The 24,103-nt window shown below is 41.1% G+C and overlaps 1 protein-coding gene across 1 annotated transcript in view; it reads right to left on the bottom strand.

The window, feature by feature from the left end:
* The window catches only part of slain1a (SLAIN motif family, member 1a), a 127,262-nt gene that overhangs the window by 52,285 nt on the left and 50,874 nt on the right, over positions 1-24,103 (bottom strand). The window contains exon 4 of the mRNA XM_043692680.1: positions 2,356-2,505. Coding sequence (XP_043548615.1) covers positions 2,356-2,505 — 150 coding nt within the window. The remainder of the gene's footprint in view (positions 1-2,355; positions 2,506-24,103) is intronic.

Genomic DNA, 24,103 nt, shown 5'->3' with positions numbered 1-24,103 from the left:
TAGCATCACAGCTAGTTCAGATAATGGTCATTATTAGACTGTGTAAAATACCTCCAAATTACTTTAGGGAACAACAGCACACAGCACACCAAGGATTGGAATTTCATTCCTCCATCCATAGCAGAGGGTTAAAATAGTTGGGAGGGAGTTTTACGATTTTTATATACAATTCCCAGTGAGAGGGATTTTATGGTCCCAAGGTAAGAATGCGGATAGTCAGCTTGGACAATTTAACTCTGTTCATGCAACTACATTGTGGAGAAGCCATTTCAAACCTACCTGCTGTTTCCATGGTATCATCAAAACTTTGTTTTGGAAAAAAAAAGAGTCCTATGCTTCATGGCACTTCAGACAAATATGGTCAGGTTGTGGGTGGTGAGGATGTGTGATGGGGAGGAGCCTACTCTGCAGTTGGGAACTTTTTGACAGGTAGGTTCAAGAGTTTGATCGATATCCAATACTATGTTTAGATGTAGTTTGCTAAGTATGTTTCTAATACAGTGAGTCATCATAGGCCTCTGCACTCAAAAGGTAAGTGGCCATCAAATTAACCAGAATTGTATAAGTGCTCGTGCCGCAGGATACTTTCTCTATGGATGAAGTGTTTTACATTTGACAGTATCAAAAATCAATAGTATCTTGTCATCTGGACCCCAAGTTTGTTTTTTTTATATATTAATTTAAAGTCTAAACATCTGTGAGCATTTAAAATAGCACAACAGATATTTGACTCACTTAATTGGAAGCCCACCCATCAGATCTTCACAAAAAGTTAAATGATCATCTTTTCAGTCAACTTCAAACACCTCAGTTTGTTTATTCAGTTATGCAATGGAATATTGCAATGAATGCTTGGCTGATTTCTAAATCCCACTAATTGGATTAGTTCAGGTTTTCTGTGAAGGGAATTGCAAGCTTTACTTGATTAATCCTATATGCTGCTCATAATCTATTAAAGTATTATGAAGTGTTTTTTCTAATTGCTGCTTATGTAACTTGATAAGAGTTATGAGTGCTTAAAAAGAATGTAATTGCTCATGTGCTTGATTAATGGGATAATGACAGTCCAAAAGGACCATTATTTTCCCCCAAGTAGAGTTTAATTGAGTGTTTGTTTGTTTATCTTTTAACCATTTCAAAGATTGTTAGTGTGTTCGCCAGCTCTGCCTTGTGTAGATGCTAGGTAAGTAGGTACAGAATGAGCTTAGAAATATGGATGAGGCAGGGGATCATGCATTCAGTTTATAATGGGTAAGGTCTCAATAGGTATGAAGGGGGCATAAAAGATATGGTATATGGAAGGAACATGGAGTTGATATGACAGATAACTGGGGTCGACGAATGGTCCTTAACACTCATTTGCATAACTGGACCATTGTTCCAGTGAATGGAGCTGCGTCCTCTAATCAGCCCACTTCCACACTTGTCTTCCTTGATTCAGTTGGCAGTACAGCTGGATTGGGAAGCAGAGTGACTCAACAGTATATAGTTCAGGCCTCAACCTTGCCCTTGCCTGAAACATGGCGACCCTCACATTAAACTCGCCACTTTTCATTACAGTCCAATGAGAAATGGGTCCTATGAGATGGCAGTGATGCTCACTTCACTTCATTTACATTCCCATCTTGGGCCCGCCTCTGGGAGATACTGCCCCAACCATAAAAATAACACAGATAGACACTGCTGGGCAAGAGCCGGGTTTGCACTGTCACAAAATGGCTCACCTGAAATGTGAAGATCTGGATCTGTGTGTTTGCCTTCAAATCTTTTCTCTACTATTTTGGACCTTTTAACATGAAGAGCTAATGGCTCACTTAAAATGGCAGGCAAAGACATTTTGGACAAATGCTGTGTACTAATCTTCCTTAAAGGGAATTAACTGGAGCTTTAACTTCTTACCTTATGTCTCTGCTAATGAAACACTTTTCAACAAAATGCAGAAAATAAACAAAGTCCTTATTTTAGAAAGTGGGGGAGAAATGTAATTAAACTGGTTGCTATAGTAGCAGTATTTACAATGACTACATTCAAAAGCAATATAATATATTTAAGACCATGCATAACTGGTGTATTTTCCCTCAGGAGGAATCTTAGAAAGGAACTTGGTAACCTTTGTTATCCCCTTTTTTAATTGTGCTGTTGATGCTTTATCATCTGAAATATCTAATGAAGGAGTTATTCTTCATGTTTCATTTTTTTGTTAGAAATCACAATCCAAACAGTTAGGATTTTTCACAGATTACCCAGGTTTTCCTTATTAGAATTATATTAAGCGGTGCATGCAAGTAGCAGTATGTGTGCAATGCTTACATCATGAGAAACAAACATTCAAGCTGTTCCAGTTTTATACTCTACCTGGTCTTTCAGAGATTAGTAATTGTTTAGTAACAGGTTTGTAGAGGCTTTGAGAGCTAAACCCATTGGTATATGGACTATATCCTGTAAACGAGCTACATGGAAGACCAGAAGTGTAAGAATTCGAAAACAGGCTTTTCCATCGATTGGCTTTTGAAGGAAAGAAGCAAAGACACAATTAGATTTGACAAACCTCTGCTTGAAGTGTTCGCTTATATAAAATAAAACAACAAATCATATACATTACAGCATGGAATAGCTTCATTCAGCAGAATATTTAATGCCAACAGCCCATTAAAACCACTGGGTTTCCAACGATTAATATTTAGGGTGACATGTGCAAATTGAAGTTTTGTAAATGTACCATGAAATTACAAAATTCAATAAAGGTAAAGTTGAACTTTATTTTTAGATAAACAACAATGAATACCAGGCTTCAGAATATTCCAAGCTATGTAGAGCATCCTTCAACTATGAAGGATAAATCCCTGTTATCACTTTGTTTCTCCTCAATGCTTCCAGAAATACTGATTGCAGTGCGTATCAACATCAACTATCTAATCTAAAAACTGGTCTACAGGCTATTTAGCAGTTATAGAATCAGGCTTTGCTCTGATGCCTTCTTTACCCAGGATTGACTCCTTAGTGAGGGAGGCAACAGATACTGTTCAGGAAATAAGAACTTTAAGCAATGTATCCTCTTTATTGGCAACAATAGCCAAGGTGAAGTGCAATGCCTCTGCTTTGCTAAGGAAAGAAACTTGGATTAAATGCTAAAAGGAAATCTGAATCATTAGTCACTTGAATTCAAGTTATTAAAAGAACTAGGGACAAGACTAAATTCACGCTCCAACCCTACACGAAATCAAGCCCTCGATCTCCAGATAACTATCCCAATTCTTGTCACAATCTTGACTAATTTGCACAACAAAATAGGAAAACACAATGTTAGAAAATCAGAAGTCACAAGATCCCCGCCAAGCCACTAAAATAAAACAAAGAACCGCTGGAAATCCAAACCAACAACAGAAATTGCTGGAGAAACTAAACAAGTCTGACAGTGTCTATGGAGAGAAAAGAGTTAACGTCTTAGGTCCAATGAGCCTTCTTCAGAAGTGCTCTGAAAGCAGGGTCACTGGATATCAAATGTCAATTCAGCTTTCTCTTCATAGATGCTGCCATATTTGCTGAGTTTCCCCTGTGATTTCTGTTTTTGCTTCCTTCAAATCACTCCTGACTTAGATATATGTTATTTCTTCAAAGTCACAGGGTCAAAATCCTGGAGTTCGCTCCCTAATAGCACTGAATTTATCTGCACCAAACAGACCTGCAGTGGTTCAAGGCAGAAGCTCATCATCATCATCTCCTCAAGATAAGAGTGGTGCTGGAAAAGCACAGCAGGTCAGACAGCATCCAAGAAGCAAGAAAAATTCCATCCCCACCCCTATCTGCTTTCTGCAAAGACAGTTCCCTCCATGGCTATTTGGTCAAGTCTACGTCCCTAACGCCAATTGCTCCTGGGACCTTTCCCTGCCACCACAGGAATTGCAAAACCTGCACCCACACCTCCACCCTCACCTCCGTCCGAAGCCCCAAAGCAGCCTTCCACATCCATCAACGTTTCACCTGCGTCCGGTCTCCCCAACGTAGAGGTGACCGCATCGGGAGCAATGGGTACAGTAAATGACATGTGTGGAAATGTAGTTGAAACTTTGATGGATGTGGAAGGCTCCTTTGGGGCCTTGGACAGAGGTGAGGGAGGAGGTGTGGGCACAAGTTTTGCAATTCCTGCAATGGCAGGGGAAAGTCCCAGGAGGGAAGGGTATGTTGTTAGGGGGTGTGGACCTGACCATGTAGTAATGGAGAGAACGGTCTCTGTGGAAAGCAAATAGGGGTGGGGAGGGAAATATATCCCTGGGTGGTGGAGTCTGCATGTAGGTGGTGGAAAAGTCAGCAGATGATACAACGTATATATGTCCTTGTTGCGGTTGGAGGGGTTGAGTTCGAGGACGGAGGTGCGGGACATGGACAAAATGTGTTGGAGGGTATCTTCAACCATATGGGAGGGAAACTCCAGATGAACAGTTCATCAACTTCACCAACACATTCCACCCCGACCTTAAATTCACCTGGACCATTTCTGACGCCTCCCTCCCCTTCCTGGACCTCTCCATCTCTAACAATGATGACCGACTCAACACTGACATTTTCTACAAACCCGCCGACTCCCACAGCTACCTGGATTACACCTCCTCCCTACCTAGCTCCTGCAAAAATGCTATCCCATATTCCCAATTCCTCCGCCTCTGCCACATCCCAGGAGGACCAGTTCCATCACAGAACACATCAGATGGCCTCCTTCTTTAAAGACCGCACTTTCCCCTCCCACATGGTTGAAGATGCTTTCCAACACATCTTATCCAACCTCTGCATACATCACATCATCCGCCGACATTTCCGCCACCTACAAATGAATCCTACCAGCAGGATTCCATCCCCACCCCTATCTGCTTTCTGCAAAGACAGTTCCCTCCATGGCTATTTGGTCAAGTCTACGTCCCTAACGCCAATTGCTCCTGGGACCTTTCCCTGCCACCACAGGAATTGCAAAACCTGCACCCACACCTCCACCCTCACCTCCGTCCGAAGCCCCAAAGCAGCCTTCCACATCCATCAACGTTTCACCTGCACTCCCACATGTCATTTATTGTATCCGTTGCTCCCGATGTGATCTCCTCTACTCTGGGGAGACCAGCCATCTTCTCCCAGAACGGTTCAGAGAACATCTCCAGGACACCCACCCAAAATCAACCCCACCACCCCGTGGCTGAACACTTCAACCTCTCCCCCACCCACTCTACCGGGGACATGCAGATCTTGGGTCTTCTCTATCGCCACTCCCTCACCACCTGATGCCTGGAGGAAGAACGTCTCATCTTCCGCCTCGGGTGGCTCCAACCCATGGCATCAACATGGACTTCACCAGTTTCCTCATTTCTCCTCCCCCCCCACCTCATCCCAGTTCCAACCTTGCGGCTCAGCACCATCCTCATGACCTGTCCCACCTGTCAACCTTCCTTCCCACCTATCCGTTCCACCTTCCTCTCCGACCTAGCACCTTTCCCCCCAACCTCTTCCACCTATTGCGCTCTCAGCTACCTTCTCCCCAGTCCCAGCCCCAGCCCCCTCCCATCTATCTCTCCATGCCAGAGGCTCCCAGCCTCATTCCAGATGAAGGGCTTTTGCCCAAAACGTCGATTTTCCTGCTCCTTGATGCTGCCTGACCTGCTGTGCTTTTCCAGCACCACTCTAATCTTAACTCTAATCTCTAGCATCTGCAGTGCCCACTTCCGCCTATCATCTCCTCAAGGGCAACCAGCGATGTGTAACATATGCTGGCCCAGCCAGCAATGAATGAGTGAAAATGAAGTCCCATTATTCAATTATCCAAGAAGAAACATACAGCTTCAAAGGGTTAAGTAACAATTAGGTCAAATTGACCAACTAAGGGCCAGTTTCAATTTCATTCGTAAAGTGGATCCATTGTAACAGACTTAGTTTTCTGAGAAATGCATACATTTTGTTCTGTATAGACAGGTGTTATTAGATAATTCAAGAAAACATGGAAAGCAGCTTACTTAGTAAGGGCAAATATACCTTTTATGGGGTTTTTGCCATTAGTTTAATAAACACAGTAGCACAACCCAACTGGAAATTGACAGGTTTTGCTTTTTTTCCACTAATACTATACTGAAGGAATCAATACTTCATCTTGGTCAGCATGGACCAGTTTGGGCCAAAGGCTCTGTCTCCGTGCTGTAGGACTCTATGACGCCATTTTCTGATGCCCTTCAATATGTTCATTCCCTAGCACTACTGCAAAAGCAAATTATAGAATTTGTCCCATTGATAAATAGACATATAAAGTAAGGCATACATTTACAAAAAGATACCTTCCATTCAAGAAAAATAATTAATATGTAAATCCTCCTACTCCACATTAGAGATACTAACCCCTGTGTCAGTCACGTTGAATGTCGTGCAATTTACAACTTGTTAAAAGAGGGCATTCTCAGAAATTATTTTTATCAATTCCTTTAATTTCCAAATGAAAAGAAAACTTCCTAGAATATTCCTTACACTGTCACCTTCTGCTTTCATAAAATATGAATCTAAGAAGGGGAAACACCTGAATTTTCAAAGTTGGCTTCAACAACAGTGAAGACTTTCATTCTCAACAGATGAAGTGCCAAAATGTTCAAGTATCCTATAAAGAATAGAATGGATTTTCAGGAATGGGAAAAGACTGTTTTGGTCCAATAACAAACCGGCTCTTTTTGGTTAGTTTATACCCCACTCTACCTTTCAATTCCTATTTTCTCCAGTATATTCAACCTTGAAGAGCAATTAATAATTCATACCAGTGGCTGGATTTTCTTCTCATCACAATAAGACCTGAAGAATGAGCTACTTACAGCATGGAGGGAATAATCAGACAGCAAGTTACATGCATAGTGGTGCGTCCATAACTTATCATCAATTCATTACAGGCTTGTGATCTACCGGACGAACTGTTCCTGTTTGTGCTGTTAAGGACACACTAAGTTCAAATGCAATAAAAGGAAAGTGTTTGATCAATTTTTTTTTGTGTTGCTGGCATCAAAATGCTCACTTTCAGGAGTACACTTGAGCTCCCATTGATTGGTGGAAAATAAAATCACAAATGGGACTGTGCCCCCAAATTCCCAGCATGTTCTCCCCCAAGATTGCACATTGATAAAGTAAGTGTACTTCCTCAAAAGTCTCAGTAGCCCTATGCACGAAAAAGATCACATTTATTTTCCTCTGTGCTGTACAAAATGTGCAGATTGTGAACCAATGTCATATAATTAGCATTATTTCAGGGTCAGGTATTTCTATATCATATCTTGCACGCAATTCATAAAGGAGCTGGTCTTCCTTGCTGCAGTATACAAGAGGAAGGCAAGACACTCAAACAACAAAGTTTCAGATAGGGGTATTTGTAAAATTCTTTTTAGCTAAATCTCTACAGTGAATAAATTACAAATTTAGTATTTGGGTTCAACAGATTGATCCTCCTTTAATATCAAAAGTTTTAAACGTATTCAAACTACCAATTACCCAGGCAATTTTAAAAAAAGTTGGCTTCTCTTTATCAAACAAATAATAATGAAGACATACAAGTTGAATAAAAGGTCAAACTAAATTGCTCAGTTCCGCACTGCCCAGAAAAACCAGACAAGGATTTCTGCGATCTAATAAAGTGTCATGATTCAGAAAATTATTGGTTCAAATTTTCTCAGGATATTAACATCACAGGTTTCCCAAGACCGACCTTTGAATGAAGGAACGAAAATAAGAGATCACAAAGATGAGTTCCCAACACTACATGAAGTTCACTTCTACAAGATTCTACTACACCTCGCACTAATCAACTTTTACCCAGTTAAATCATAGAATCCGTAGAATGCAGGTAAAGGTCATTCAGTCCATCAAGTCTGCACCAAATCTTTGAAGTGCACCATACCCTAATCCTTAACTCTGCATTTATCATGACGAATCCACCTAGCCTGGACACTACAGGGCAATTCAGCATGGCCAATGCATTTAACCTGAACATTTTGGGACTGTGGAAGGAAACCAGAACACCAAGTGGAAACTCCTGCAGACACGGGAGAATATGCAAACTCCACAATCAGTCACAAGAGGATCGACATTTCAGGCATAAGCCCTTCGTCAGACTTTGGGCTTCTGCCCAAAACATCAATTCTCCTGCTCCTTAGATGCCTGACCTGCTGTGCTTTTCCAGCACCACACTCTTGACTCTGACCTGCAGTATCTGCAGTCCTCACTTTCTCCACAATCAGTCACCCAAGGCTGTAACCAAACACAGGTCTTTGGTATTGTGAGGCAACAGTGCGAACTGCTATGCCATCATGCTATCCTAATGTGGCAAGTATTCTAATATGTCATTTTTCTATCTGATAAATGTAGAAATGTTAATAACATGGTGTTAAAGAAATCAAATTTGCATTTACTATGTTTTGTATTAACTTATTCCAAAGTTAATCAATCATTCCGAATAAATAAACTGCGTGAAGTTTGGCTTAGCTTTCAATTTTCACTAATACTAATTTCCCAGTTCCTTTATTCTGCCTTTCCACTAGCTATCAAACTATTTATTATTTTGAAAACAAATATCCAAACTATCCTTACACTTTCAATATAAACTCAGCATTACATTTCAACTTTTATATTCCAGACCTAAATCAATACCCAGGAATACCCATTTTATAAAAAATAATTCAGTTGAAACATTTCATTCAGACCTGAATGAGCAGCCCCTCCTACGCTTTCATGCGATCCAAAGTTCGTAATTTCTCTTACTTTAACAAAATATTGTACTGACCGACACGTATTGGGATCAGATTCCATCTTCATTTTTATTTGCCTATTTCACAATCTTAGCAACATCTTTGTTACTTCCTTTTATTCTTTGGACTGTTTGCTATCTCTCCTAATTTTGGATCTTCTGGAAATTTGATTACAAATTTGTCTCATCCAAAGTCTAAATAAAACATAAAACATACCAATTTTCCAATTTTCTCTTACTGACTTGATCCTTGGAACTTCTACAATATGATCCATTGTTTTTTAATGGCCTTTTACCATCATTAGTTAAGATGTTAGAAGACAAGTTAAGTAAAGCTTTTGATCCATAAGTAAAAATTACTTTAATATCACAGTGCAGTTGATCCTGGATTTGAAATAACTCATCTGAAATAATTATTCAAATAGCACTCAGATATGCCTAACATACAAATTCCATTCTAGGTTACAGCAGAATCTTTGGAACACAAGCAACCCGAGTTACAATGTGCCATTCATGTCAGATAAACATTAAATGAGGATCCAAAGCTCAGGAGTCATTTTACAATTTGACAATTGCGAAAAGGAGGCATGAAGTTGAAACTTGTCTTGCAATCATTGGGACAGGAATGCAAGAAACTAAACTTGAAGAAGGAACACCAATTTATACATCATGAGAAAAGGATGCTTAATGCTTGGACCACTGTTTGCACGGAGATGCAACAGGAGCAGTTGACTGTCCAACTTAGTTCTCATCCCAGACAAGTAAATCCTGATTGGTCAGAGTGTTGCCATGGAAGTGCAGCCGAGATTGTGAAACAGGGTCATGGAGCCTGGCCACAAAAAGGTGCAATACATTAACAAATTTATTCTGCCTAGATAAAACAGGGTCCAATGTGTTAATCTTTGAGGAGAAAGTGAGGTCTGCAGATGCTGGAGATCAGAGCTGGAAATGTGTTGCTGGAAAAGCGCAGCAGGTCAGGCAGCATCCAGGGAACAGGAGAATCGACGTTTCGGGCATAAGCCCTTCTTCAGGAATGAGGAAAGTTTGTCCAGCAGGCTAAGATAAAAGGTAGGGAGGAGGGACTTGGGGGAGGGGCGTCGGAAATGTGATAGGTGGAAAGAGGTCAAGGTGAGGGTGATAGGTCAGACTGGGGTGGGGGCGGAGAGGTCGGGAAGAAGATTGCAGGTTAGGAAGGCGGTGCTGGATTTGATGGATTTGACTGAGACAGGGTGATGGGGAGGGGAAATGAGGAAACTGGTGAAATCCGAGTTCATCCCTTGTGGTTGGAGGGTTCCTAGCTGGAAGATGAGGCGTTCTTCCTCCAATCGTCGTTTCGCTGTGGTCTGACGATGGAGGAGTCCAAAGACCTGCATATCCTTGGTGGAGTGGGAGGGGGAATTGATATGTTGAGCTACAGGGTGGTTGGGTTGGTTGGTCCGGGTGTCCCAGAGGTGTTCTCTGAAACGCTCCGCAAGTAGGCGGCCCGTCTCCCCAATTTAGAGGAGGCCACATCGGGTGCAAAGGATGCAATAGATGATATTCACCTGTACCTCCACACATATCATCTATTGCATCCTTTGCACCCGATGTGGCCTCCTCTATATTGGGGAGACAGGCCGGCTACTTGCGGAGCGTTTCAGAGAACACCTCTGGGACACCCGGACCAACCAACCCAACCACCCTGTAGCTCAACATTTCAATTCCCCCTCCGACTCCACCAAGGATATGCAGGTCTTTGGACTCCTCCATCGTCAGACCACAGCGAAATGACGGTTGGAGGTGGAACGCCTCATCTTCCGGCTAGGAACTCTCCAACCACAAGGGATGAACTCGGATTTCACCAGTTTCCTCATTTCCCCTCCCCCCAGCCTGTCTCAGTCAAATCCATCAAATTCAGCACCGCCTTCCTAACCTGCAATCTTCTTCCCGACCTCTCCGCCCCCACCCCAGTCTGACTTATCACCCTCACCTTGACCTCTTTCCACCTATCACATTTCCGACGCCCCTCCCCCAAATCCCTCCTCCCTACCTTTTATCTTAGCCTGCTGGACAAACTTTCCTCATTCCTGAAGATGGGCTTATGCCCGAAACGTCAATTCTCCTGTTCCCTGGATGCTGCCTGACCTGCTGCGCTTTTCCAGCAACACATTTCCAGCCCCAATGTGTTAATGTATGACTGCCTTCTAGTGTAAATCTTAATATAGTCTGGATTGTTTTGCAAATGCTGTCCAATAGCAGAATCAGATCTTAATCACATTGGACATGGTATTCTGAAAATTGTAAACACAGGCTGGTTAAGAACGATCAGTACTCTGCCCTTTTTGAATGGTCAATGATACGTTGTTTAATACAATCAAGAATCATTCGGATGTACTGCCTAGATACTTTATCATACTGAGACTGAAACGCATATCACCTCATTTCGGAGGTTGGTAAAATTCTTTTAGGCTTGATAGCAACATTTGGTCTCTAGAAAAGATTATTCACATATTTACTGCAAAATAGTAGTATCAGACAGCTAACTTCCCAGGTTGTTTGAAGCTTTGAGATGCCATCTTGTCCAGGATAATCTGGGATACACTAGGCACTATTCAGGACCAAAAATGGTGGATATAGGCCCTTTTATGAGTTTGTGCAGTACACAGCAAGTATTAACTTGATCAGGGTAGCCATTATCGCAAAAGAGTCTTAACATGCCCTATCTTAACATCAACATGCATGATGAGCAGGTAGTCAGGGCCCTATTCACAATGGTTCCAATAAGAACTATCTTGTAGCACTTGAAAATTTAGGAATCCCAATCCATTTTAATCAATGAAAATAAGCTTGCAGTCGATAATAGCCAAGAACTCATTGGCAGGTCTCTCAACTAATAGAGTTAAGGAGAGGGAGCACAGTAAATTTTGCTATTTCAAATGGTAAATATGAACACATGATGGAGTTTACTGAACTGCGTCAAGAAATTCTTTGATGTAGCTGTGGATTCAAATATTGCAAATGTGCCATATACTTATCAAAAGGATGAGAGGGGTAGAAGCTTCGTGGTCATTACATCAAAGTCGAAAATGGGAGAGGTGCTATGGAGTGTGCTGCTTCCCCACGGTAACACTCAGACCAATCAATCAGCATGCCCTTCTCATGCTCTATAAATTGATGTTCCTCCTCCAAGCCTGGCTTCTTGCATCCTGATCTTGATGACTGCAAGGTGTAAAATTTTGAATCTGTTCCTCTTTTTAGCGATGTTCAAGTTATGTTCTACCAAACAATGATTTAAATTCAAAATGTAAAAATCAAAAGCATCCATTGACATACAAAGCATTTTTAAGATGATATTCATAATGATGTACAAAAGCCATTGCTACCTTTTCTAATGCTGACATTAAAAAAAGTGTAATAATTTAATGTATTATGATATAAAGATAATTGAACCTCACCAATTAAAGAGATTCTTAGACCTACAGTGTTAACAATAACTGTGTGGAGCATTAAAAAAAGGCAAGTATAATTATCTTGACACCGCACTGTAATAAAAATAAATGACCCAGAAATTATTGCAGTTCTTTCCCCCAAATCCATTATACCCTAGCACATACAGAAGGCGCTGTCCTACATTCTTCCTCAATGAATTTCTGCAATATCATTATAATAATAGCCTTGTTTAAAAGTCAGCTGTATTTTCATGCAGTCACCATGCAGTGACAACCTCTACAGCTGCAGTTTGGATGCCAAGAATTACCACATCACTATTTATTTGATTCAATTGTGCAATACAAAGACTATGGATGAGCCTAGCTAGTGAAATACAGCCATATGCAAGGGAATTACATAACTGCCTTTAAAGGGATGTTGGATAAGCATATGAAGAAGTGAGAAAAGAGCTTTATACGGAGGGTTAGACAAGGAAAGATGGGTTGGAGGCTTGATGGAGAACAGTATACTATTTTGGTCTCCTTAGTTGACCATAGATATAATCAACTCAGTCATGATCTTATTAAATGGCAGAGTAGGCTGACAATTCCTCCTACTGTGTATATTGGTAAGCGTGTGGAACAGTATTCCCCAGAAGGCAGTGGAGGCTGGATCTTTAAAATTATTCAAGGACAAATTAGATAGATTTTTGATAGTCAAGTGAGTAAAAGTCCATACAGGAAAGCGGAACTAAAACCACAACTATGTTCACATTAGCTATGATCATACTAAATGGTAAAATAGACGAGACATCCTAAACGGCCTACTCTTGCTCCTGAAACCTATGTCTCTCTGAATTGTAAGCTCCAGTGTGGAATGAGTGGGCTGAACAGCCTGCTCCTTTGCTCAATATTTCACCCAATCTACTTAACAGATTTACAGAATATTTTAAAATATGAAGTAACTTGGTCAACAAATAACAGTGCATTTTAAAAAGATTTAAAATGGTTGCAATAAAAACAATGCAGTTGTGATGGATATTGAAGTAAAAAAGTGGGATAATGTTGTTTGAACTCTGTGCAATTTGTCCTTATTTACATTTAGTCATCATTATTTTATTTGAACAGGCACAGTCTGCATTTCCACTTTGTTTAGCCTTAAGATTTTATTTTGAAACTAAAAGCTTTGTTTAAAAGTCATTTAAAATCTGGTGCATTCATGGCTTAGATCAGCAACATTACATTGAATGGGAAAGCAGGCTCAAGGGGCTGAATGGCTTACTCCAGTTTCTATTTTGTATGTATCAATAACATTTTACCTCTGCTAAAAAGGGTTCAAAATAAAAAGGTCCTGAAACAGTCTTTCAACAATTTTCTTTGCAGTTCCTTTCTTTAATTCTAATGATCTAGTATGACATTATTATGTTTGAGACAAAGTGCTTAAATGCATATAGACACACACACATGTGCATTATAAAAGTTCTGAACATCCCACAAGTGAAAATGGTTGATTTATTTTGAGGAAACATTATATGCCTTTATTCCCCTCCTTAATTATAGTCCCAATTGTACTCCAGTTCATGCTTCATTTTAAAATTTACTCTAACAAGAACACTTATCCAGCTGAAAAACAAAACTGCAAAGTCCATTTCTCCTCAAAATCTGCTGCACCATCTCTGCCAAACCAATACAGTTTAATGGAGGGGAAACGTTCCAATGTACTGTACATCATAATGACACACTGTTCATTTCCACCACTCCATACTTGCTGGCTTCAGTCTGCCTCAAGGACTAATTGTTGCAGGTTGGACATTTGCTGGCTTTTCTCAAATCTCAAAACTCTGCTGACATTGTGCTACACAAGCATAAATGTGGAGCATTCAAGTTTCAGTGTGCATTCGAACACTAAAGGTTACCATGGCAATGCAATGAGGTGATGATACGTAATGTGATGCATAAATGTCTACTCCATAACCAAGCCCCTTACTGCTGACTTAGAATCTCCGTGGAGAGTTCTAGTTTCCTGGGTCTTAAACAACTGTCTATGGCTTTTAAGTAACTTGAAACAGAATCACATGCACAATTATGCAGACACTTGGAACAAGCAGACCATACTCAGCAACAAGCCTTCAATCCATATGGAAAACTACCCACATGCATAGTTCAGTCTGAAAAATGATACAATTCTTAACCTTTGCAAGAAACATGTACATATCTGGTCAAAAGTCACAATTTCTGAAATATCTTAACATTTATTCAGACAATTGTGCTTTGTGATGACAAAAATATAGAGTGAAAGATCTACATAATGCCATGCTGGTTATAGTTAATGGCAAAAGTTAGACTTTCGAGTTAGCTTAGGGAAGGTACATCAGAAAAGTGATTCGTTTGTACATCTCAAATGTTTGCTTTAAAAATCAGATGAATCAGAAGAACAAAGATGCATGTGAATTCATTCAGTCCTATGAACTTAAATCTGGACTGTGCCGACATTTTTGGAATGGTCACAATCACATGCTTCACAATGCCTTGAAACCCTGGCTACGAGACCATTTAGGAAATATACTGTGCCCTTTCTCTCCAAAAAAGTGCTGCCACTAACAAACACTGACTCAAAATACCTAAAGACAGATCATTGTAGTTACACAAACCTTGAAAATATCACTGATTCGACATATGCTAACACTGATGGCCAGGAAGATTTGGTGGCACAGAAACTAACATAATACTGGCATTCATATCTGTAGGAAGGACTGGTTGCATACAGGCAGATTACTTTTGCAACGATACCTTGACAAATAGCCTCTCTCCCTAAGTGGAGGCAAGAAAGACCGCTCTCATCCATAATGTCAAAACAGGACAGCCTGGGGTCTGTAACTGTGAGCCCAGGGCTTAAAAAAAAATCTGCGAACATCAAGAAAAATTCTACAAATTTATCATAACAAATGCTATCTTTAAAAATGGATTCCTGTAATGTCCCCTGTTGGTACTAGGATGCTTTCCAGTCCCTTTACAGGTTCCTCTTTCAAGCTCACCAAGAAATAGCATTAGTGAAATTTCTGCAGCCGAAACTGTTGAAAGAAGAGGAGTGGTGAATAATTATTGTGCAGTACAAAAAGGCAGGATGGAATAATAATGAAGATCTAGCTGAAGCTAGCTAGAAGTTGAGGAGGATGTGGTGGGCAACAAAATGGATGAAACTTCAATACAGCTTGAAAAAAAAATTTCTAAAAGCGAATCCAAACAAGAAAAGCACCATAAATTGAGTACAGCCTCAACTGGGATCTTGGGTTCATGTCACACTGCAGGTGACCCCATCACACTGTACACTCTCTCTCAAACATGCACACTCTCATATGCATATACTCCCTCACACTCCAACTCTCTCACACAAACACATAGACCCTCCCATACATAAAGGCTGGTGTTGTGTGATTTTTAACTTTGTCTCACGTACATATACTCACGCATACTCTCTCAAGCACACACATTCTTACACATATGCACACACATGCTCTCACACACTCTCTCTCTCAAGAGCACGTGAGCACACACAAATCTATGGGATGAAATTGCATTTGCAGGTATACTATTTTGTTAAAAAAGCACACAATCTGTTGACAGTCAGTCAATATGGCATGTTATAAATTCCTACTTTGAAATTAAAACCAGTCTGGCTCCAGGATGAAATACAAACAGACTTGAGGCATTGTCTCACACTTCAAATGCATTGTGTGACCCAAGATGTCACCTTTGTTCTGATAAAACCTGAACTTACCTTGGGGCAGGGATTTACATATTAGTAAATCTAAACCTGCACCTCTATTCTACTGATTAAAGACTTAATAGCCATCTAGGTGTGTTCAATACATTCACATAAGTTGCATGACCATTTGATGCTTCACTATAAATTCTGTGGCCGATGTATTCTGTCTCACTAGCTGTCTGAGGAAGGAACAGGAGCTCCAAAAGCTCATGGTTTCAAATAAACCCTTCGGATGATAACCCATACTGTGTGATTTTTGACCACAAATCAAGTCAAGTGAGGTGAATCTCACAGAGTTTTAACCAGATTTGAGTCTCATCGTATTATTTTCAAGGGGATTCAATGATAAAAACTTGTGAGTTTTCTCACTGTGTCAGCATCTGAAGGCAATTGGGTCTAGGACACTATCCTGAGGAACTTAGCGGAGATACTGGAGCCGAGATGACTGACCTCCAACAACCCAATCTTCTTCCCTTTTTGCCAAGACTCCAACCAGCGCAGAGGTTTTCTCCCTAATTCCCACTGACTCCAGTTTTGCTAAAATACAGCCTTGACGTCAGTGGCAGTCACTCTTGTCTCTGGAGTTCATCTCTTTTTGTAATGAGGTCAGCAGCTGAATACCCCTAGCCAATCCCAAATGGGCATCGGTGAGCAGGCTATTGCTGCAAGTGCTGATAGCATGCGCACGCACACCGGGGGGTCAAAGATTTGAAAGGAACCTGGATTTTGCACTTTAATCAGAAGCCTACCTCCTAACTGATTAAAGGATTCAACAGCTAGTTTTAAAGTTGTCAACCTTTTGCTTATAAATAGTGTCTTATACTCCATATCAAACCATGCCTGATGAAGGAGCACTCGGAAAGCTTGCAATTTCAAATAACCCTGTTGCACTATAACCTGGTGTCATTTGATTTTTGACCTTGCTTAATAGTACTGTCAATGATCCATTCATTATTCACTAATATTGGCCTGACTGGATTTGTTTTTTTAAATACAGAAGCCCTCTTACACACAACTGAATATTTTTCTTCCCCTATCACCAAATCACCCACGGTCTTTTTCCATCTATTACCTACCACCACTAAATTACTTGTGTTTTCAAACTGATAAGCCTGTTATTGGCAATGGAGACCAAAGGTAAGGGAAAAAGTTAAAGCAAAATGAGGTTTGAAGGGGAAGTAAAGCATTCCGTCCTCTGTGGTGTCCACCTCTCCCTAAAGACATCGAGAGTATTGGTGGACACCAAAGACTTTCTCTCCATTGGCAGCAGGACATGAATGTAGCCGCTGAAGGAGGACAGACAGTCGGCAACTATGGCCCCTCCACTGCCTACTGCCTGGACCTGTTCTGGTTAGTTTTGTCCTGCTAGGTGTGTACAAGACACACTTGGGCAGTTTTTCACATTGTCAGGCAGGTACCAGTGTGGTAACTGTACTAGAACAGCTTGGTTAGGGGTGCAGCAAGCTCTGGAGCACACAACTTTAGTACTTTCACTGGAACATGGTCAGCCTTCACGATATCCATGAACTAAGTAGTACATGACGATGAACCTCATATCTGTGCTATGAGGGGCCAAACTGCAAGCAAGGCAATGTAATGCAAGGCAGGGATGCTGTAAGTTTCCAAATAGGATCAGAGCCCAGAGATACAGCCTGGTCTAGTCCATAAACACAGTCTGTGCTACAGCATTACAATGGCAGTTGCCATTGCACCCCAAGGAGCAACACAGAGTGCAGAAGCCTCCTGGATCAGAGATGTGCCAGGAGGTTTCTAAGCGGCTGACACATATTAGATGCCAGTATCCATGGTTTTGGGGTGTGCGTGGCCAGTGCCCATGGAGCATACCCAGTTCCCGATGTTGTCCATTATGGAAGTTGTTCAGAGCAATCAGTGAGCTGAATTCTGTTACCTCCAAGTTGCATTTCCTCAATGTTGACCTTGTTTGGCAAGACAGGAAGCTGAATGTGAGATGTTTTGGACCGACAATCATTTAACAAGCAATAATCCCTGTTAGTTGGCATCTCACCAATCCCTGGCAAGAATCTCACCAGGCTGCTTGTGAAAACTATACAAGATAGCACAAGATGATCCTAACTTTGAGATCGGCCTCACCACACATGTCACCCCTTGTGCCAACAGAGGGTCTGCTCCACTGTTGTCATTTCAACAATGCTACTGATGCTCTGTAATGTGGCTGTAGCATTGCAAAATGTATGCATTGTATTTGCCACCTATCTGCAAAATGGAAAGAAATATAAATATTCCTCCCACTCTTACAAGCAAAGATGACATAGTGCCCTCTTTCAGCATTGATGTGCAGTATTGTGCTGAAAATAGGTCTAATGTTCTTTTTTTAAATTGTCGCGTTCCCAGCAATACCTGTGAAGAATGCACACCTGATACAAGGAAAAACATTTTCTTGCCACAATGACAGGCCATGACCATTTACAAGAATGGTTTCAGGAGTGAGCAACATTAGCTATGTAGATAGATCGAATAGATTCATACAGCCTTTCTTGAAGAAAGTTGGAAAGAGATTTCAGACAGATATTCAAAATCATGAGATGGCCAGACATTGGAGAGGAGGAAAAATACTCAGTCGTGCAAGGATCAGGAACAAGGGGCTGCTGACATAGGTTAAATAGCAATGGCAGCCTGAGGAGAAATTGTTTAATGCAGCGAATGACTAAGATCTGTATTGCATTGCCTGAGAGTGTGGTGAAGGCAGATTCAATTGAGATATTCAAGATGGAATTGGATTTTTAATCAAAAAGGAAAATTGTATAGGACTGCGATGAGAGGACGGGTAAAGGCACTGGGTGAATAGCTTATTCAAAGAGCCTTCCCAGACATGATGGGCTAAATAGCCTTTCTCTGTGCTGGAAAGATACTGCAATTGTATGATCTGGAACTCACTGCCTAAGGTGGATGGTGGAAAAGGGAGATAATGAATGATTCCAAAAAGGATACTTGATGAACTCTTAAGGGAAATAAGTTTTCATGACAAGCATAAACCAGGGACAAAAACCGAAGCAAAAATTACTGCAAAAGCTCAGCAGGTCTGGCAGAATCTGTACAGAGAAATTAGAGTTAATGTTTTGGGTCCAGTGATCCTTCCTTAGATGGAGGAAGGTAGGCAGGAGGTCAGGTAGGAAAACGTTAATTGCCATGCAGAAGACAGGGTGGAGGGGGAAGGGATAAGAGGTAAAGGCTAGGTGAAGATAGAGCCCAAAGAGATAACAGAACAGTTGGAAGACAAAGGTGTCAATGATGATCAGTCTAGGAGAATGAATGGCTACTAATGGAGATTATTAGTGGCTAACAATGGGTTGCGTGTAATAGTAGCCCATGTGATGTCAAAGCCTGATGTGTTGGGGTTGGAGTAAGAACATGGGAGAAAATGCCCTGCAGCCCAAAATTGTTGAACTCTGTATTGAGGCCCGAAGGTTATAGAGCTCCTAGGTACTGTTCTTTCAACTTGTGCTGAACTGTTGGAGCACTGCAGCAAGCCTGAGACAGAAAAGGCAGCCAGGGAACAAGGTGATATTTTGAAGTGACAGGCAACTGGAAGCTCAGGGTTTTTTTTCCCCCCAACAGAATGTAGGTGTTCTCTGAAGTGGTCACCTTGTCTACGCTTTGTTTCCTCAGTATATAGGAGACCACATCGTGAGCAGCCAAGGCAGTGGACTAGATTGTGTGAAGTGCAGGTAAAGTGCTGTTTCACCTGGAAGGAAAGTTTGGGCCCTTGGATACTGAGAAGAAGGGAGGAGGTGAACAGACAGGTGCTACACCTTCAATGTTTGCAGGAATATGTCCCATGGGGAAGTGGGGGATATTGGAAGGAGGAGTGGACCAGGCTTTCTTGCAGGTAAGGGTCCTTGTGGAAGGCTGACAAGGGAGGAGAAGGGAATGTGTGCCTGATGTTGGGATCCCACTTGAGGTGTTGGAAATGGCAGCTAATGATCTTTTGGATGTGAATGATGGGATGGTAGGGGAGGACAAGGAAGACCCTATTGTTGTTGTGAAAAGGTAGAGAGGGGAAGAGAGTGAGAGTATAAACCAGGGATTTGGAGCTGACATGCTTAATATACAGACAGCTAGTATGGACTTTAATGGGCCAAATAGCTTCCCTCTGTACCATAATGACCTCAAAGGTTTTTTAAAACTGCTGCAAGACAACAATAACACAACATTCAATAATAGGAGACAAGAGTCAACATGAGCACCACAGAGAAAACAGTTTGCATTGTCAAACTGCAAGTATCTACAAATATTCTGCAAAAGAGATTGAAAAAATATTATCCAAGTAAGACAACATAAAGATTAAGACCAGGATTAAATAAATAATGTTGCTCAACTATTTGTGATTAAACAGATTTCATAGAAATTTATTGAATACAATATCCATTGTTACAATGTCACAGATTTTAAATAATAGACTGAGAAACATGATATGCCTTAACTTAAGGATGTGGAATATTTCCGAGAAACTGGTGAGACTGATAGAAAACATCAATAACAAACCCTCAAGCTTTGTTACACTGCATCAGAAATTAATGTATTGGTTTAGCATTACATCTGGGAAATATAAGGATATATACTTGCCATCTGATTTATTAATGCATGTGGGAATGGGTGAGTGTCAATGTGTAAGTGGTTAATGTGGGAGAGTCAAGTGGATAGTGTAGCAAGTGGCTGAAGTGGTAAGGGGGCAGCTTCATGAGCTGGGCAAGTCGGTAGCTGGGCTGAACAGGTTGAATTGGGTCTTGTTGGACTGGGGATTGGATGGGAGGACAGAATTTGGAGGGCACAACTGTATAGTTATCCAAGAGTTAGACTAACTTGCAGGCTCTAGTGAAAATTCCCTGAATAATCATCCAGGTAAATAAATCAGAATGGTCTGAAATCTCAGTGCCATCCTTTCAAAAGGGTCCTAGGGAGCAGGGGAACTACGAGAGAGGAGTTCAAACTTCCAGGCCATTCTCATGGAATTAATGTGTCTGGACATCTACAAGGTCCCAACATGCATCCTTGTTAAAATATCATTCAGGAGTGGGGACAATATGGACCAGAGTCACTGCTAAACAGAGACACAGGGATTTAATTACATTTATTCTGCTCACAGTTTAGAGATTCATATATTTGGAAAATGGGCTATGAGCTACTCAAGTTTATATCCATTTAACTTAAATTGCAGAATAGTCATGGGCAGCATGTGCCAAATTTCCTACTTGTGGCTTGCGGTCCTAAGTGCTGAATGCATAAAATCTTCTGATCAGTTTTACAACATTCAGTGCAGCACAGCCAAGACTACAATTTGACAATTCAGGATTAACATACCACAATTGTCTATTAAAATGGGCTCTGCTACTTTGTACCAGGAACACTGAATCATAAAAAAGGACACATAAATGCTCCAATTTCCTTAAGTGCACAGTAAGCACTATGCACCGCAACTTGCAATGTCTTGACTCTAATTTTTGAAACACAATGCTGCAGTCATTAAGTCTTCAATGTCAACAAATTAATTCACAGCTTCCATACTCACCAGTTGTCATAAATGACTAGATTAGTGCTGATATTAACATAATATAAAGCATCAATTGAACAGCAGAACTGCTAAAACATTTGGATGCAAGAACACAAAACTACAGAAATGGAAACTTAATAAATGAGTTTCAACATATTATACAGTGGTAAAGCAGGGTGAAACTCCAAAGCAATTATAGTAAGGACCAATATTGCTCCCAACTTAAATGGGGGAATTGTTGGCTGTTTTAAAGTTTCAAGATAATAACTCAGTTGGCCACTTGGCCTATTGACTGGCTTTTCCATTCAAGTTCTTAACTCATCTGATTATGGCCTTAACTCCTCAGACCTGCCTACCTCATAACCCCAAAATCCCTAGTAGCCTTGAATGTTATCAATGACCTAGCCTCCACTGTTTTCTGGGGAAAAGAATTTCAAAGACAAACTGGCCTCAGAACAAATTCTTCTATCACTCCATTTCCTTCTTAAATGCTGATAAACACTTTTACTGTTTTTACATTTTTTGCCAGTTTTCTAAAATACACCAATTTCTCCCTTTTTCACTTTTTGCCCGTTTCTAAAGTTTTCTCAATCTTCGGGCTTACCACGAACATTTGCGGAGTTCTACCCCCTTCCCTTCAATGTAATACCATCGCTAACTGCACAGATAACCACATATTGTACATCCTTCTCATGGTATTTCCTTCTCAGTGAAATAGATTTTTATTAAGGTCTCCTTAAAATGTCTGCCAGGGCCTTTCCTACCTTCTAACTTATTTTTTAAACTTATAATGCCTTCAAGACACTAACTTCAGACCCAAAATTCTCAACTACAAACTGAATGTGAAGTTATATCACACAAGTTAATTTCAAGGGGACAGATTTGATATAATCGGCTAAAGTATGGAAACATGAATAAGAACCTTTTCACATGGTAAGCAGTTAGAACTGGAATACACTACCTCAGAATGTGGTGGAGGAAGGTTCAATTTAGGCATAAGAGCAATCTAAAAATAAAAGAATATTTGCAGCACTACAGAGTAACACGAGGCAAATTCGTCCTTTAAAAAAACCAGCGCAGAGTCAGTGGGCCAAATGACCTCATTTGATGCTGTAACCATTCTATGAAATAATAATCTCTGAATTAATCCCTGAGCTACAAGCAAACTGTCACAACGCAAGTGTGATCAGAGAGAACAATGTGTATTACTACACTTAATTAAAAATTGGCTGAGTGACAGGAAACTATTTGTGGTTCCACTTTAAAATTTAGTTACTCACTGTTCATATCACCATATCATGGCATGTGACCCAAGGTCAAAAGCTTACAGATTCCATCTCCCCAAGTTCTGTCCACTTGCAGCATTACATGGAGAGGGAAGTGTATGTTGTTATGCATCCAAATTGCTTACCTTGAACCCAGACATACAAGTGCCAATGACTGTAGTGTACATATATTACAGCATCTGGTATTTATATGTGTTCATGAATTTTTCAGTGTTATGTGACTAACCCCCCATATTGATGTTGTGGGCTTTAACATAAGTATCGCAAAGTGTGGTGCCGGAAAAGCACAGCCAGTCAAACAGCGTCCGAGGAGCAGGACAGTCGATGTTTCAAACATGAGCTCTTCGCCAGGAAGAGACTGGATTTTTTCCTGATGAAGAGCTCATGCTCAAAATGTCGACTCTCCTGCTCCTCGGATGCTGCCTAACCGGCTGTGCTTTTCCAGCCCCACACTTTTCAACTCTGATCTCCAGCATCTGCAGTCCTCACTTTCTCCTTTAACATAAGTATCAAATGTTAGTTGCAGGTCGTCAATATCTCTCACCATACCATAATCACTCCTGAATAAGAAAACAAATCTCTGAACCCCTGGTTCACAAGCTGCAAGAAAATCAAACATGTTAAACAAATATGATTACTGATGCTTCCATATTACTTGATTCTTGATCACAACTAAACCCTCCAGTCTCTGACCATGGACTAAAACTGAAGAATCAAAGCAGTAACCTCAAACCTCTGAGGCCTAGGTCTCGGCACCGCCCTCTGCAAATGAATCCTCAGCTTCCTGACCCATAGACTACAATCAATGAACTGCACCTCCTCCACGATAACACTCAACACTAGACACCTTTCCCCCACCCCACCCCCGGCAGGATGTGTTCTCAGCCCCCTACTATACTCCCTGTACACCCACAACAGTAGTGCCAAATTCTAAACGACTGCCATCTACACATTTACTGACGACACCACCAGACTGAAACAGATATCAAACAAAGACAAGTCAGAATACAGAAAGGAGACAGAGGGGTTGGTGACATGGTGCAATCAAAACAACCTCTCTTTCAATGTCGGTAAAACTAAAGAATCTCAGAAAGAAAGTAAGAGAACATGCCCCCATCTCCATCAACGGAGTGGAGGTTGAGAGGGTTGAAAAATGTGTTGCTGGAAAAGCGCAGCAGGTCAGGCAGCATCCAAGGAGCAGGAGAATCGACGTTTCGGGCATAAGCCCTTCTTCAGGAATGAGGAGGGTGTGCCAAGCAGCCTAAGATAAAAGGTAGGGAGGAGGGACTTGGGGGAAGGGGCGTTGGGAATGCGATAGGTGGAAGGAGGTTAAGGTGAGGGTGATAGGCCGGAGAGGGGGTGGGG

This window comes from Chiloscyllium plagiosum, chromosome 6 (genome assembly GCF_004010195.1).
Source record: "Chiloscyllium plagiosum isolate BGI_BamShark_2017 chromosome 6, ASM401019v2, whole genome shotgun sequence".
NCBI lineage: Eukaryota > Metazoa > Chordata > Chondrichthyes > Orectolobiformes > Hemiscylliidae > Chiloscyllium > Chiloscyllium plagiosum.
This window is presented reverse-complemented; position numbering and strand designations above follow the sequence as displayed.